Here is a 16,722-nt window from a genome sequence, read left to right as displayed (position 1 = left end):
CATCACCACGGACCAAGACTCTGCCCCCAGTCCACTGTGAGGAGGTAATGAAGGCTCAGCCCCACCTCTGTCACCCCAGGGGTATGCAGGAGGGGGCAGGTGGGAGGGGCAGGAAGGAGGGGGGCAGGCAGGAGGGGTAGGGAGGAGCAGGTGGGAGAGGCAGGGAAGGGGCAGGGGGAGGGGCAGGAGGGAGGAGCAGGCAGGAGGGGGCAGGGGGCAGGCGGGAGGGGCAGGAGGAGGGGCAGGGGAGGGGCAGGCAGGGAGGTGAGGAGGGGGTTACGTGCACCCCCTTTCCTTACACCCCCTCTGCTTCTCGCCAGCTCCCAGGGCCCAGACCCCGCCCCTGCCCAGCGGAGCCCGCCCCGCGGCCCCACTTACTCCAGAGGCCCTGGGCCGGGTGCGTGCCGCTTGCTGCCGCGATGGGCAGGGAGCACTTCTGGCACACACATTCCTTTCCGTTGAAGGTCACACGGTCCCCAGGTGGAAAGGGGAGCCTGCACGGGGACAGGGCGTGCTTGAGGGGGCCTGTCCACCCTTGTCTGGGGCCGTGTGGGGCGACAGCTCCCTTGGCACTCCGATGGCACCACGAGGTATGGACTTGGGCACTCTGGGGCATGAGCATACGTGCCAGGCGTAGCCTGTGCCAGCTCCTGCCACCCTGGCTCCAGGGCCGCCTGTGCCAGCAGGTAGAAGGGATGAAGTGAAGAGGGCTGGCGAGGGCCACAGGGAGAGGCCACGGGAGAGACCATAGGACAGAGGCCACAAGAGAGGCCACAAGAGAGGCCATGGGGGAGAGGCCACGGGTGGGGGGCACAGGGGAGAGGCCATGGAGAGAAGCCACAGGAGACGCCACGGGAGAGGCCAGCCCTGCTACGCTGTGCGTGTTGCGGTCTCGATAACATGATGTCAGCTGTGCCCACACTGTGACACCCAGGGGACGGCCCCTCCAGCAGCCCCGCCTCTCCCCTCTCCCCAGCGACTCCCGGGCGGCAGGGCAGATGTTTTCTCCCAGCGCTTCTGCTGCCCCCACGGCCCCGCCGCCGGCTGCACGGGGAGGGCTCGAGCCGCTGCCGCTTCCAGAGCACCCGGCTCTCTCAGGTCGGTGCCTCGTGTCCACTTGGAACCGGGGTTGCAGGGCCGAGCAGGGCGGGGCATGAGCCCCTCGGGGTGGCCGAGCACTCACCGGCAGGTGGCGCACACGAAGCAGCGGGGGTGGTAGGTCCTGCCGAGCGCTGACACCACCTCGCCCTCGATGAACTGCTCGCAGCTGGAGCAGCGCGTGCCGTAGAGCCGCTGGTAGTCGCTGGTGCAGATGAACTCGCCCTGTCGCACGAAGAAGCCGCCCTCGGCCAGGTCGCAGCCGCAGGCTGGGGAGACACAGGCCTGAGGCACGGCCCCACATCCAGAGACACGCCCCGGGAGCAGCACGTGGCGGTCAGACCCCACCCAGGCCCTCCACGCTGGAGCCCAGGGCCCGGATGCTGGCGTCCAACCCACAGGCGCCAGCGGCTGCACCAAACCCGCCCACACCATCCGGCACCCACGGTCCACGGAGAGCCAGGACCGAGGCCTCTCGGGTCGCCAGAAGCCCCCTCCATCCCCCTCCTTCCCCCCTCCGCCCTCCATCCATCCCACCCAGGCCCACCTACCCCCTGGGACACACACCTGTTGGGAACCCAGCCCCATGCAGAGCCACTTGGCTCAGGTGAGGGCCCCGACACCACGCCTGCCTCGCCCCGCAGGGTCAGTGCTGCCGGGGGGACAGGGGCACAGCCGGCACGGGGGCGCACTGACCTTTGCACACAAAGCACTTGATGTGGAAGTACTGACTCTGCACGCGCAGCACCTCGCCCCGGCAGGGCGCCCCGCACGTGCGGCAGAGGATGGCCGAGACGGGCGGCTTCTCCGGGGTGCTGGACAGGGCCTGCGGTTCCGACACTGTGGGCGGGAGTGGGGCGTGAGTGCAGCTCAGGCCACAGTCACTCCCAGGGCCCCCACTGCCCTGCGGGGGCTGTCTGGTCAGCAAGTCTCCACCCTCAGCGCCTCAGGCCAGAATGCCCAGATCCCACCCCAAAGCGCGGGGTGCCCTGAGGTGTGGGGGCCGAGGGACGGGTGCAGGGGATTATGGGACATCTCAGGGGGCAGGGGAGGTGGAGGCCAAGGACAAAGGACACCAAGAGAGTCCCCATACGCCAGACAGCCCAGGAGTGAGGCGCTGGTCACTCCTGCTGCCAGGACTCCCCACTTCCAGGCTGAGTGAATCAGCGGTTGCAATAAAGGGCCTGGAGGTCCTGAAACCCATGGCCACTACACACCCATGAGCATATACACGCACACACCAACACATATATACACATGAGCACACACATACATCCATGCACATGTACACACATGAACACACATATATGCACAAGCACATGCATGCACATGTCCACAAGGTACATACATGTACACGCATGAGCACATGCACACATCCACACACATACATGAGCACATATGTACACATGCCCACACATGCATGTGAACACATGCACACAAACATATACATACATGAGCACGTGCATGCATGTGTCTACACATATGAGGACACATGTACATATATGAACACATTCACACGCACATGAGCACATATATGCACATGCTCACATATATGCATACAAGCACATATATGCACACATGTACACATAAGAGCACACACATGTAACACATCTATACATATATGCACATAACTATATACACATGTCCACACATGAGCACATATATGCATACATTCTTACATATACACACATGAACATATACATACACATGTCCACACATACATGAATGAAAAGATGCATGCACACAACTACACATGAGCTCATGCACATATAGCCCACATATATATGTGAACACACATGAACATGCCCACACATACGTACACATATGCACACACACAAAGCTGCCAGGCTCTGAGACTCAGGCGCCCTCAGAAGGTCACTTTTCTATCCATGTCCCATCTGCCCCAGCCCCGGGCCCCTTGTCCAGCAGTAGCCCCCACGCGAGGGTGAGCTCAGGACCCTTGTCAGTGTCCTGCCCACAGGGTAGGCACAGGAGGGACTGTCAGGGTACCTAGAGGGGAACCCACGGGGTCTGGGCTATGAGGGCACAGCAGGGACTATGGGAGAGGGCAGGCGTGGCCTGTGTCCCCAGGCACTCAGGCCTCAACCGACCACAAACTGCACAGGGTGTGCCCATGTGCTGGGACACGGCCCAGCCCGTGTCCGGAATGAGTGCTGGCAAAAGTGTCTGGCACAGCGGCCGCAGGAACAGGACAGATGTCCACCAACGCCCGCAGCCAGTGGCCCCGAGTCCCACCCGCATCGGCACATCATCTCTGACCAGCCCCAGCACGGCAGCAGAGGGCACGGACTCACCACACCCCACCCAGGATGACCCCTGGCATAAACAGGGGCAGGCGGCCCGGCAGGAAGTCCCTGGGCGGTCGCAGACAGGACATGCTGTGCCGACTGGGGACAAACGGGGGCGGCAGCCCCCTCCCCCACACGAGGAGCTGGCCGCCCCCGGCCCTGCACCTGAGCCTCACTGGGAGCGTGCAGGGCTGGGGCTGCCGTCCAGGGGCAGCCGGGGGGGCTGATGTCCAGGAGAGTCCAGACTCCGGCAGCAGTGTCCCCCACAGAGCTGCCGGGCCCTCAGGGTGCCCACAGCAGGGCGTGTCCCGTGACCCAGCCGTGTCCCTGTACAGGTCAGTGCATACACCCATGTTTCCTCCTCTAAAGGGGCGAGTGTTCCCAGACACCGGACACTTGGGCCCCCACAGAACCATCCCCCCCAGGCTGTGCAGGTCGCGAGACCCAGCAGGGCCCGCGAGAGCCGGGACCAGGGCAGGGCTCCCTCCCGGGGGGTGCCGGCATCTCTGGCCACAGAGCCAGAGCCACCCCTGGCCCATCCACCGGCTGTCATGAGCCTGGCGGCGCCCCCGGAACAGTGTGGGTCACTGTGGTTCCTGGAGCCCCAACAGCCACGGGCACGCGGCACCAAACGGCGAACAAGGAGGCGTTTCTTCACGCTGCTGTGCGCAAACCCGTATCTGTCACCCACAGATGCCCGGGCTCCATGGCACAGCTTCCCCGAGCAACGTGTGCGACCCCAGAGCGCTGCCCCCTCCGCTGACGGGCGAGGTCACTGAGGCTCAGCACCAGGGGGGATGCACTGCACCATCGGTGAGGCCCAAGGCCTGTGCTCACTGTCCACAGAGGAGCTGAGGTGTCGGGGACACAGCACGCAGGAGGGCCTGGAGGGAGACGCAGCCTGGAGCCCGCAGGCCCCACTGCGGTGCTCACCGGCGTCAGACGGCACTCCCGTGAGCGCAGACAGAGAACGGGCGTGCTGGATATCCGCCCCCAAGGCTTCTACGCCCAGGGTGACAGCCCCTGCCCCCCGCCGTGACAAAGACCAGAGAACTGTGGAGAAGCCAGGGCTGTGGTGCCTCCAGGAAAGGGACCAGTGTGTGGTCAGGGAGGGCTTCCTGGAGGAAGGGGTGTAGGCCAGGCAGGTGTTTCCAGAATTGTGGCAAGTGGAAACTCATCTCACTCACAACCCCGACCACGCAGCTCGACGATCTGAAACACCCCTTCACGGCCCCAACCAATGGCGTACTCGGGGCAGTTTGTCTCCTCGGAGCGAGGAGAGGGGCTAGCTGTCACTGAGCACGTCTGACAGTGTGACAGTGTCAGTGTGTGACACAGTGTCAGTGTGACAGTGTCAGCATGTATAACAATGTAAGCGTTGTGTGACGATCACAGTGTCAGCATGTGTGACAGTGTCAGGGTGACAGAGTCAGTGTGTATGAGTCACAGTGTCAGCATGTGTGAGTCACAGTGTCAGTGTGTGAAAGTGTCAGTGTGACAGTGTCAGCATGTACAACAGTGTAAGCATGTGTGACAGTCACAGTGTCAGTGTGTGACAGTGTCAGCGTGTGTGTCAATATCAGCGTGTGACAGTGTCAGTGTGTGTGATGGTGTCAGCATGTGTGAGTCATGGTGTCAGTGTGTGACAGTGTCAGCATGTGTGATGGTATCAGTGTGTGTGAGTCATAGTCAGCGTGTGACGGTGTCAGTGTGTGTGATGGTGTCAGTGTGTGTCATAGTGTCAGTGTGTGACAGTGTCAGTGTGTGTGATGGTATCAGTGTGTGTGATAGTGTCAGCGTGTGTGTCATAGTGTCAGTGTGTGACAGTGTCAGCGTGTGTGATGGTATCAGTGTGTGTGAGTCATAGCGTGTGACAGTGTCAGTGTGTGTGATGGTGTCAGCGTGTGTGAGTCATAGTCAGCGTGTGACAGTGTCAGTGTGTGTGATGGTGTCAGTGTGTGAGTCATGGTGTCAGCGAGTGACAGTGTCAGTGTGTGTGATGGTGTCAGCGTGTGTGAGTCATGGTGTCAGCGTGTGACAGTGTCAGTGTGTGTGACGGTGTCGGCGCGTGTGACAGTGGCGGGTCCTGTGCTTTTCCCAGCGAGGGCCTCAGCCACTCCCTCCCCCAACCCTGCAGGCGGGCGGGCTGGGGCGCTCCCGCTCCCGCCCTCCTTCGGGGCAGTCAGGCTAATTATAACCCTCGAGAGTGGCCCAGTGCCGGGTCCTCCGGTGCCACTCCACAGCCGACAGGAGCCTCTCCTTGCCAAGCTCCGGCTGGCACAGGCCAGGGGCAGGGGCCACGCAGCTGACCCCGGGTCTCTCGCTCAAGGGCACAGGGCTGGTATGATGGACTCAGGCACGGGACAGGGCTCCCAGGACCAGCCCCCACGACCACCCCCAATGCAGGGCCTGCTGGCAGTGTCCTGGGCGCGTCCCCGCCCACCTGACCGCAGCCAAGGACCCCACCTCCAGCTACAGGTCTAAGGCCAGCAGCCGCCACGAGCCGCCAGCCCGGACGGGGCCTCCCCGCCTCAGGGACTGTGCCCCACCAGGCCTGCTGCCACTCAGCCACTCTGGGCAGTGCCCCTGGACGGCTCTGGGCAGGGCCACCACAAGGACACATCCAGGCTGGGGGCCTCCGGGCTCAAGCGGTGCCCCCCAGTGTGGGCGTTGACAGGCGTAGGGCTCAGGCTCCCGCTCCCCAGCTCCGGACCGGAGCTTGGGCTCACACAGGAAGAGGGAGCGGCCCAGCGCCCTGGCCTGGCCCTGCTGACCACGTGCACGGACCCATCAGCCCCCTGCTCCCCGGGGGAGCTCTGTGAGGGACTGGCATGGGGACCTGGTGACAGGGTGGCTGGCACCTCAGCAGGGACAGCCGTGAGTCCGGGCAACTGTTCCTATGCCCCTCGGTCACTAAAATAGCCGCAGCTCTGGCCACACCTGTTTGCCAGGCCGGGAGGGCTCTGTAAAGGCGCCGGGTGGGCTGGGACTCTGACCACCCCCAGGCACCCGGGCTGTGCCCCCTGGAGACACTGAGGCGGAAGCAGGCAGGCGGGAGGCCAGCTTTGAGTGGGAGAGCTGAGCGGGGTGAGGGCTTGGGTGGGCGTGTGGGGGAGGGGGTCTGGGTGGCTGCTGAAGCTTCACTCTGACATGAGGATCTGCCCAGGCCTGGGCTGGGGCGGGGGCCGGCCCTGGGCTCCGTGCCTGCCCCTACCGCGCCAGGGCAGCAGCTGGGGGCAGGGCTGCACAGGAACGCGCTGAGGGTCCCTCACTCGGGGGCAGGAGCAGGGGGTCACTGAGCTGGGGGCCACACCTGTTTGGGGGTTCTTTTCCTGGGACGCTTCCTGCCTCCCCTTTCAGGCAGCCCTCCGGGACAAAGTGTTTTCTGTCCCAACTTGGCTTTGCTCCAAGGCTGCGTCACACCTGGGCTCTGGCCTCATCGGCCTCCAGCTTGTCACAGTGGTGTGTCCCCGCCAAGGGGAACAGTCCCAAGTAGGAGGAGGGCTGCAAAGCCAGCCCAGTCCTGCCCTGACCATGGGCATGGCCCCTGGAGGAGTCAGGGGACAGGGGACAGGGAGCAGGAGCCAGGCGGCGGGGATGGGGGTTGGGGCAGGGGCCAGCAACAGAGGCAAGGGACAGAGACAGAGGGCAGGGGGTGGAGATGGGGACAGGCGGCAGGGACAGGGGAGAGGGACCAGAGGACCGGGACGGGGGCCCGGGGCCAGGGCCAAGGACAGGGTTGCCCAGTTGATCTCAGCCTGAGACCTGGGCTCTGTGACTGCCCCAGAATGCGGGCGCATCTCTGCCTCCTGGGCGCTCGGGCGGAGATGGACCCTCCCTAGTCCTGGTGCCCAGAGGATGGGGTGGGGGCCCACAGGCCACATGACTCACCTGTGGACCCAAGTAAAGGGCCACGTCCACCAACTGTCCCCCCTACCAACGCCTGCACCCAGCTCCCAGACCCCGCAGACGAACCCACACAGCCCCAGAGAGGATGCTGAGGGCAGGGGGGTGGAGGCCCCAACATGAGGACACACTTTTGCCCCTCTGTTCCCACAGGGGCTTACCTCGCTGCCCCCGCCGGCCCCTCGCGGATGTGTCCTGTGCCCCCACACCCCTCCCTGTCCCCCCTCTGAGACAGGCCTTTGGAGTGGGCAGATCCCGCTCCCTGGAGCAACAGAGCTTCATGTCACATGTGCTCAGCAGAACACGCACAGACCCCAGGACGCCTGCATGGCCATCCTCTCACCTGGTACCCCTGGCCCCTCCATGGTCAGCAGCCACTGGGCACGCCCAATCTGTGCCCTGTTCCTGGGGAGCTGAGCTGAGGGAGCCCAGAGGTGGGGGGCGCCTGGTGCCCAGCCGCTCCCTCCCCTTACGACCACCATAACAAGCGACAACACCTGGGACTCAAACTCAGAAGCCAGTGCTCGGGATGGCCGTCGGGCGGCCCCAGAGCCCCTGGGAAGTCTTTCCCGCCGCTGCTGGCCCCACCCCGTGGGCCCTGAAGATCCAGCCTTGGCGCCTGCATCTGTCCCTCCTCGCACAGGGACCCAGACCCAGCTGGACCTCAGTGCACTGGGCGCTGAGAGTCTGTGTGTGATTCAGTCCATAAGGCCCTGCCCACCGGCCCCGCCCACCCACACCAGGCCCCGCCCATGCATGTCCGGTCCCGCCCACAGATTCCTCCAAACCTCACCCCTCTGCCCTGCCCACTTGGCTCCTGACCACGCCCACCTCCCTGCCCACCCACGCCCAGGCCCCGCCCACCCACGCCCAGGTCCCAACAATGCACGTCCTGGTCCCATCCATTGATCCCTCCAAGCCTCGCCCACCTGCTCCGCCCACACAGCTCTGGTCACGCCCATCTCTCTGCCCACCCACCCCAGGCCCCGCCCATTCACTGTCTGGCCCCGCCCATCAAGTTTAGGCCCCTGCCATTCAAGTCCAGGCCCCGCCTTCCCAGAAGCAGTCCCACCCACCCAAGACCTGGCCCCTCCCAACAGAGCCCCCCAACTCCCACTGCCAGCGCCATTCCCCTCAGCCCCGCGTTTGTCATGGAGTGCAGAGAACTTGCAGCCATGAGTCAAGTGCCGGGTACCGTCATGAGTCAAGCCATGAGTCAAGTCGGGTACTGCTCTGCGGTACCCTCAGTGTGTGTCGTCATGACACAGAAGACACAGGACCACAGGGCCAAGAGGGGCAGTGCTAAAGCACACGCCTGCAGAGATGTGCACATGCACACCGGCACACGCAAACACCGTGCACATGTGCTCCCACACAAGTACATGCACGTGGCACACACGCATGGCCTGCAGGAGGCCCAGGTCCCGTGCTGGGACGGCCAGCCGTGGCACAGATCTGGCGGCTGGGGTGTGCAGGCCCCGAGCAGGGGTGCCTCGGGAAATGCAGGTTCTATTCCTGGCCTGACCCTCTTTCCGGGAACTGGGACAGGAGGGCCGGGCCCCCAGGGTCTCTGTGCTGCGCTGGGACCTCCCCCCAGTGCCCTGAGGGCACAGACCTGGTGTCCTCCGAGCAGCATGTGTCCAGGCACCAGGACTCATGGCCACCTCTCCTCGGGGCCTGACCGGTGGGTGGCACCACGTGTGGGGCAGGGCTTCAGGGGAGGGAAGCCGGAGGGGCTAGAGGGTTGGGGGCTCCCAGCTGGGGTCACCTGGTGGAGGCCCACTGCAGGGGCAGGAGGGCCATGACCTCCCTCGGGAGACTCACCTTCACTGCCCCCACCTCCCCGCAGCACTGGCTCAGCACACAGTCCCTCCCAAGTGGCCCTGGAGGAGGCTGCGAGGGGAGAGGACAGCTCAGTGGTCAAGGCAGCATTGCCCTGAGGGTGCCGGTGGGAAGCGCAAGGGCCCACATAGCGGGCTGGGCAGGGACAGGGTCTTCAAAGGCTGTGACCTTGATGATCTATTCTGCCTCACTCTGGGGCTCTGCATGGGCTATAGAGAGCCCCGCTCCCCATTGCAGATACTTGGTCAATGCCACCTCCTGCAGGAAGCTTCCCAGAGTTTCTCCCGCTCAGCATGTCTGATCAATTCTCTGTCCCAGTGCTCCCTGAGCAGTGCTCCTTGAAGGGAGGACAATTTCTGAGTCCCCAGGCAGGTGTCTGTCCCAGTCAGGCCCAGGGAGGTGTCTGTTCCAGTCAGACCCCAGGAGGTGTCTGTGCCCCCCGCAGCAGTGCCGGGTGCAGTCACTGTCCCAGAGTCCCTTCCGCTCCCCCCCAAGCCCAGACCCTGAGTCTCCGGGGACTGGAGCTTGAGATGGCCGCCTGGGCGCTGCAGGTCATCTCCCTCTGACCGACATGTGCCAGAGTGAAACCCGCTTCCTGTCCTGGGGTGTTCCCCAGCCCGGGGGCAGACCCAACCCCACAGCACCTGGGCCCAGGGGACGGGGCTGGCCTGCTGCCCAGCCGCCAGACCGGGCTTTTATTTATTAGGCTGATCAATCCCTCCCTGGAGCTCTGCTCGCGGCCGCGGCGGGGCCAGAGGCCAGCACACCCGGGTATATTTAGCCCTGCTGGAGCCTGGCCGGGGACAGCCCCTGCCCAGGGCACTCCCCATTCCTCCCGAGGCCTTGGGCCAGGGGAGAACCCGAGTGTGGAAGCGTGGACAGAATGAACAGTGGGGCACACAGCACCCATGTGTACACATGTGTGCACACACAGATGCAGTGTACACGGCAAGCACACAGAGATGTACACTCATGCAGGACACATGCACGCACAGGCACACGCATGGCTGAGTCTCCAAGGCCCTGCCCTGGGCCCCATCCCGCGGGACCAGTCGGCGCCCTGAAATAGAGCGGGGGAGTGGACAGCTGTCCCTCAGCGGCTGGCCCTGCAGGACATAAGTGCCACAGGCGCAGGGTGGGTGCAGCTGCTGCCCTCCTGCTTTGGCTTTTTATAGGGGCCGCATGCAGCTGGCCTGGGGCCCGGCCACCCCCAGGGACTTAGCTGCCTGGGCCGGCGGCCTCGCGGCACCCGGGCTGCACCCTTAGTGTGGAGACCCAGCTCAGCCTCCGGCCTGCCAGCTTGGCCCTTGCTCATGTCTGCGGGGAGGCGTGTGCTGCCGTGTCCCCACCCCACCCAGGGCCAAGACTGACCCTGGTCTCTGGGGAGGCCCTCGACCACTGCCACTGCTTGCTCTTGAGCAACCACTGACCTCTAGCCCCCACCACAGAGCTCAAGTCCCTCTGCTGGGGCCACACCTGGCGGTGCTCGGAGCTCCCTCCTGCCTTTGCTCTCAGCGGTCACTCCTGGCACGGGTCAGAGGACCTCGTGGAGTGCTGGGGTCGAACCTGGGGCCGCCATGAGCAAGGTGCGCACCTCAGCCCCGGTCCTCTCTACCAGGGACCCCGAGTCCTCTCATCGTGCCCTGGACACGGCGGACTCTCCCAGAAGGCTGGGACAAGGCCGGGCTGCCTACTCGGCTGCCCACTCCTCGCGTCACAGGTGCCCCCGCCCAGGCCTGCTCCCAAGGGGGCCTCAGGGCAATCCAGCGGTCTGAGGGCTGGATCCCCGGGCTCCTGGGGGCGAGGGGGCTGGAGACACAGGTGGGCCAGCCGAGGGGACACGGAATCTGGGGGCTCCTCAGCTCCGCGCAGTGCAGCCACGCGCTCCCCAAAAGAGGTCAGAAGAGGCTGTTGTGGGTCCCCAGGGGTCGGAGGAGCTGTTATGGGTCCCCAGGGGTCGGAGAGGCTGTTGTGGAGCCCCAGGGATCAGAGAGGCTGTTGTGGGTCCCCAGGGGTTGGAGGGGCTGTTGTGAGTCCCCAGGGGTTGGAGAGGCTGTTGTGGGCCCCCAGGGGTCGAGAGGCTGTTGTGGGTCCCCACGGGTGTGCTGTGAGCTGCTCGGAGCAGCGCCTGGCCTTCTCAGGGGGCGCCCGTGAGGGGCCAAGCCCTGCCCAGCAGTGTCCATCCCTCCCCTGCTTTCCTGCGGCTCCAGCCCACCCGGGCAAGGACCGGGGGGTGCAGCTCAGGGAAAACCAGCCCCCTAGCGGGGAGCAGGCTGGGGGGTGGGCACCCTCCCACACGGCATCACATGGCCACCCCGAGCCCAGAGGGCACCTGAGCAGTGGCAGGAAGTGGCCAAGGCACGGGGCTCCCCACCCCTCCTAGGCCTGAGGCTGCGCAGGGGCCAACATGACGCACAGGTGGCAGGTCGAGGCAGTGGCTCCGTCAGAGCAGCAGGACCTGGGGGCCACCGAGCCTGGAGCTGCCTCCCCTCTGCCCGCTGCCCGCCTCTCCTCTAGCCCCTCCCCTCCCGGGATCCGCCTTCCCTGCCTTTGCCCACAGTCGGCTACTGCACACATCTGGTGCTCGGGACAGCCCGTGTCTGCGCACGGCGGGCACTCAGCAGTCAGGGCCGTGCAGTGACCGGACACAGCCTGAGTCTGTGCACCGTCAGCGCCCAGCACAGCGGTGGGGGGATCCTTCTGGAAAGCTCTGAGCCTGAGTCCCAGCTGGCGGCCCTGGTCTGGCTGCATGGCCAGCTCCCCGGGGAGCCCCGAGGGGCTGCGGCTGGGGTGTCACCCTAACCCCGTGCTGGGTCCCCTGTGACCTCCAGTGAGTCCTCCCCGGGGCTCCTGGGGACCAGGCCTCTGGCTCCCCAGGGAGCGCAGGGCGGCCCTGACACCCAAGCCTCCTGCGGGCGTGGCGCGGCCGCACCCGAGGCCTCGAGTGGAAACAGTCTCGGGTTGCCGCTGCCCGGAGCACCAGGTCCCCGAACCGAGCGCCCCAGGGTCCCAGACGGGGGGTCATCTGGAGCCCCACCCGGCTTTCCAGGGCAGCTCTTGAGGGTGCCCTGATACTGCAGTAGGACAACCCGTGCCCACCTGCCCCCCGCCCGCTCCCCGCTCACGCCCAGCCCCGCCGGCAGCCCTCCCGGACAGGGTGCCAGGGGGGCCTGCAGCAGCATCTGAAGTGAGGCACGGGGTCCCCCGGGAGTCACCCAGCCCCGGACTCAGGGAAACAGACTGTGCCCGCCCCAGAGCCCATAGCACCTCGGGACCCCGGGACAGCACCGGGTGGCGGGGACCTCTCCTGCAGCTCCGGGGCCACAAAAGCAGGGCTGTCCCTGTGCCTACAACCCGGCCATGGCGGGAGGCCCGAGCCCAGCACAGGACCCCGGCGGGGGGTACACAAGCCCCCATCCCGGCTCCCCTGCTCACTGCCGGCCCCCGGCAGTCTCCAGCCGTGTGAGGTGTGAAGACGGGCCCGAGGCTGGAAAGGGGCACAAGGCGGGAGCCCTGGATGACGCGCCCACGGCCCCCCACGGCCGCTAGTCCCTCACCTCGGTCCTCACAGGCCTCTCCGGCATCACACTCGCACAATCAAGCACTCACACACTCATACACACAGTCACTCACACACACACACTCACAGTCACTTACACACACTCACACACATCTCACACTCACACACACAGTCACACAGTCACTCACACACACTCACTCACTCACACACATCTCACACTCACACACTCACAGTCACAGTCACTCACACAGTCACACACATACATACTCACACACAGTCACACACACTCACTCACACACATCTCACACTCACACACACTCACTGTCACACAGTCACTCACACTCACAGTCACACACATACATACTCACACACAGTCACTCACAGTCACTCACACACACACTCACTCACACTCACACATACTCACACACATCTCACACACTCACAGTCACACAGTCACTCACATTCAGTCACACACACTCATACATACTCACACAGTCACACACACTCACCACTCATACACCTCATACACACTCACAGTCACTCCCACACACTCAGTCACTCCCACAGTTACACACTCTCACAGTCACTCACACATACATTCACACATCTCACACTCACACACACTCATAGTCACTCATACACACTCACACACAATCACTCACACACTTATACACACTCACACAGTCACATACTCATACACACTCACAGTCATACACACACACTCACAGGCACACTCATACACACAGTCACACACACTCACATAATCACACTCACATACTCACAGTCACACACTCACGCACACTCACACTCATACATACACACAGTCACTCACACAGTCACACACACTCTTACACAGTCTCACAGTTACTCCCACACACACTCACAGTCACTCCCACACACACTCACTCACAGTCACTCATAGTCACACATACTCATATGCACTCAAACACAATCCTCACACACTCATACACAGTCACACACAGTCTCATACTCATACACACACAGTCACACACTCACGGGCACACACTCATACACACAGTCACTCACACACTCATACACACTTATACTCATACACAATCACAGTAAATCACAATCACACTCACACAACCACACAATCACACTCAATTACACACTCACAATCACATACCCATCTATTTACAATCACATTTGCACAACCACACACATTCACTCTCACACACATTCACTCACTCACAATCATATTCTCACACACAACCACACACTAACAATCACACACCCAGTTACAACCACACACTTATAACCACACACATTTATACACATTCACACTGAAACACTCATACACTTACCCAATCACACATAATCACTCACACATATTCATACACTCACTTATACTCATTCACACACTCACCTACATGCAGGCATACACAGACCTATATACCTGCTCATTCACACCTGCACTCACACACACACACACACACACACACACACACATACACACAGCGACTGACCCCCGGGAACCACGGCTGTGGAGGAACCGCCCTGGAGCCTGAGTCTGGACCCCGCCATGGTCCTAAGCGAACAATCACTTGCTGCTTCCGGCCTAGGCGAGCACGTGCCCTCCAGAGCCCCCAGAGCCCCCCGGAGCCCCCAGGGCTGCGCCCTCCCCAGGTCCCAGGCGCTTGCCCAGCGATCACGGCGGCTCTTGTTCCCCAAATCAGACTGGGTGTAAGTGCTTCCTTCTCCCCCTCAGTGCCAACACCCACAGGCGGAGCCCCACGCGCAACGTGCACACAGGCACACCCTCGGGCCCACGTGAGCCAGGCGCTGCAGCCGCACCGGGTGTTGGCGGGGCCGGAACACGCCCGGGCTTCGGGGGAGACACGCACCTGTTTCAAACTCTGGGCCAGCGGCCACCAGAAAAGGCCCCCAGCATCCCAGATATCATCAGAGTCCCCTCTTTTGGGCAGCAGCTGGCCGGCCCCCTCTCGGGCCGCTCTGTCCCCTCGGTGCTGCATGGGCCTGAGCCATGACTGTCCACGCAGCAGGAGGCAAGAGGGCCTCTTGTGATGTCACAGGCCTGAGGTCCACATCCTAGAGGGCAGGGGACACTCAACATCTGTGTCCCCGTGCTGCAGTGCTCCCTGGGGGAATGGCACGTGACCACACCCTGACAAGCCTCAGCACCCGGGGGTGCTGCCTGGCAGGCCACAGCCTCAGCTCAGGAAGCCCCTGACCCCCGCTGAGTCTGGCAGGCCTCCCTGGGCCCCGGGTGACTGACCAGGACCTGCCAGGCCCCGGGTCCCGCACGCTGGTGCACACAGAGCAAAGGGCTCCCTTCTCCATGGGGGAGACTGAGGCACGGGGCCCCATGAGACTTGGGCCTGGGGGGTGTGGGGAAGGTACCCTCTCCAGGGTGCTGCTTAAACAAGCCGCTGGCCACCGGCAGGGCTGCCCTGGGGCGGCCCAGGGGACCAGTGGCTGAAGGGAGGTCATCCCAGCACCGTAAAGGCAGAAACTTCAATGGGGTGGGAGCAGGTGGGTCTGCAGCTCCCCAGGCTTGCCCAGCTCTGCCACGGGTGGGGCTCCCAGGGGCCAGAGCTGAAGGGACACAGCTGAATCCTAACCCTCTATGGAGACCCCACACATCCCAAAGTCCTCCCGTGTCCACCTCACTGCCGAACTGTCCCCACTAGGGCGCCGCTGGGATGGGCGCAGGACCACCCGCAGACCAGCTGGCACCTTTCTGACTGTGCCCATCTCCAGGACAGCGACTGGGGAGGGGGGGGCGTGGCGGCCTGGCAGGGCCCATGGCAGCAGGGACTGCTGGCGGGAGGTATCAATTATACCCCAGAAAGCATAGAATTACTCCTGCGCCCTGCCATTAGGCGCACCTGCCAGTAGAACCTCCAGCAGGGGCTGCCAAGTCTGGGGGCGCTCTGCTCCCCAACCACCTCCAGACACCAGCTTGGCCATCCCAGAAACCGGCTTCCAGAGAATTCCGCCCCCCACCGCCGTTTGCTCCAGCCCTCGCCAGCGCCCACTGCCTGGGTGGGGCTGTCTCCCCTGGGAGAGGGAGGGGTCCCCCCCGGGAGCAGCCCCGGCCGCGTGCCCCCAGCAGCGGCCCAGAGCACCGCGCGCGGAGCGCAGGGCCCCGCTTGTCCCCTCCGGGCTGCCAAGTCACGCCGGCCCGGCGGGTGTCCCCGCACCCCGCGGACGGGCTGGGAGACCTCCCGCGCCCGGCGGCTCTCAGAACCGGGGTGCGGGCCCCCGGGCCGCGCTCCTGCCCCCGCGCCCGCCCGGCTTGCGCCGCATCCCGCGGCCGAGCGGGATTTTCCAGCGCGGCGCGGAGGCTGCGGGACGCGGCGCGGGCGACGCGGGGATGCGCCGCGGCAGGCGGGGAGAGACCCCGCGGCGGGTGTCAGGCCCCCGCGGCCTCGGCGCCACCTGCTCCGCGCGGCACGGTCAGCGCGCCCGACCTCGGCGCGGACACCGGGACGCGGCCACCTCCGCAGACCGCCACGACCCCGTCCCAGCACGGCAGAGGACGGGCGCGCCGGACAGCGCCACCCGGGCGCGGCGGCGAGCGGGCAGCCGGGCAGCGCCCCCGACGGCACGAGCCGACCGAAAGTTGGGTGGAGCCGCGGGGGTCTGCGACAGCGGCGCGGCAGGTGCAAACCCCGGTCTGCCCGGCGCCGGCCCTCGCGCACACTCACCCGCACTCATCTCCGCGGCAGCTGCGGCCCCGCAGGCGAGGCGCCCGCAGTGGCCAGCCGGGCCGCCGGCCGCGCCGGTCAGCGGGTGCGCGCGGGGTCGGCACCCGCCCGCCCGCAGCGCCGCCGCAGCCCCTCGGGCCCCGCCCCGGCCCCGCCCCGGCCGGCCCCGCCCCGGCCCCGCCCCGCGCCGCCCCGCCCCGCAGCTCCGCGCGCGGGCGCCCCTGGGAAGTGTAGGCGCCCGGCCGCCGTGGCTCCGCCTTCTCGCGCTCGCCGCCGCGCGGGAAGACTACAAATCCCAGCATTCTGCGCGGCGCACGCAGTCGCAAAGGGGCGCCGGCGCTGCGGCCTCCCGGCC

At 64.8% G+C, this 16,722-nt stretch overlaps 1 protein-coding gene across 4 annotated transcripts in view; it reads right to left on the bottom strand.

Moving 5' to 3' along the window:
• Positions 1-16,511, bottom strand: part of ABLIM2 (actin binding LIM protein family member 2) — a 52,822-nt gene extending 36,311 nt beyond the window's left edge. For all 4 annotated transcript variants that reach the window (XR_008630162.1, XR_008630163.1, XR_008630164.1 and 1 more), the window contains exons 1-4: positions 16,368-16,511; positions 1,795-1,938; positions 1,184-1,367; positions 379-494 (exon numbers count right to left, since the gene is read on the bottom strand). Coding sequence is in view for 1 of the 4 variants with exons in the window: in XM_055137866.1 (XP_054993841.1) it covers positions 379-494; positions 1,184-1,367; positions 1,795-1,938; positions 16,368-16,377 (454 nt within the window). In the remaining 3 variants the exon portion in view is untranslated. The remainder of the gene's footprint in view (positions 1-378; positions 495-1,183; positions 1,368-1,794; positions 1,939-16,367) is intronic.
• Between the last annotated feature and the right edge of the window lie 211 nt (positions 16,512-16,722).

Source organism: Sorex araneus, chromosome 5 (assembly GCF_027595985.1).
Source record: "Sorex araneus isolate mSorAra2 chromosome 5, mSorAra2.pri, whole genome shotgun sequence".
Lineage (NCBI taxonomy): Eukaryota > Metazoa > Chordata > Mammalia > Eulipotyphla > Soricidae > Sorex > Sorex araneus.
This window is presented reverse-complemented; position numbering and strand designations above follow the sequence as displayed.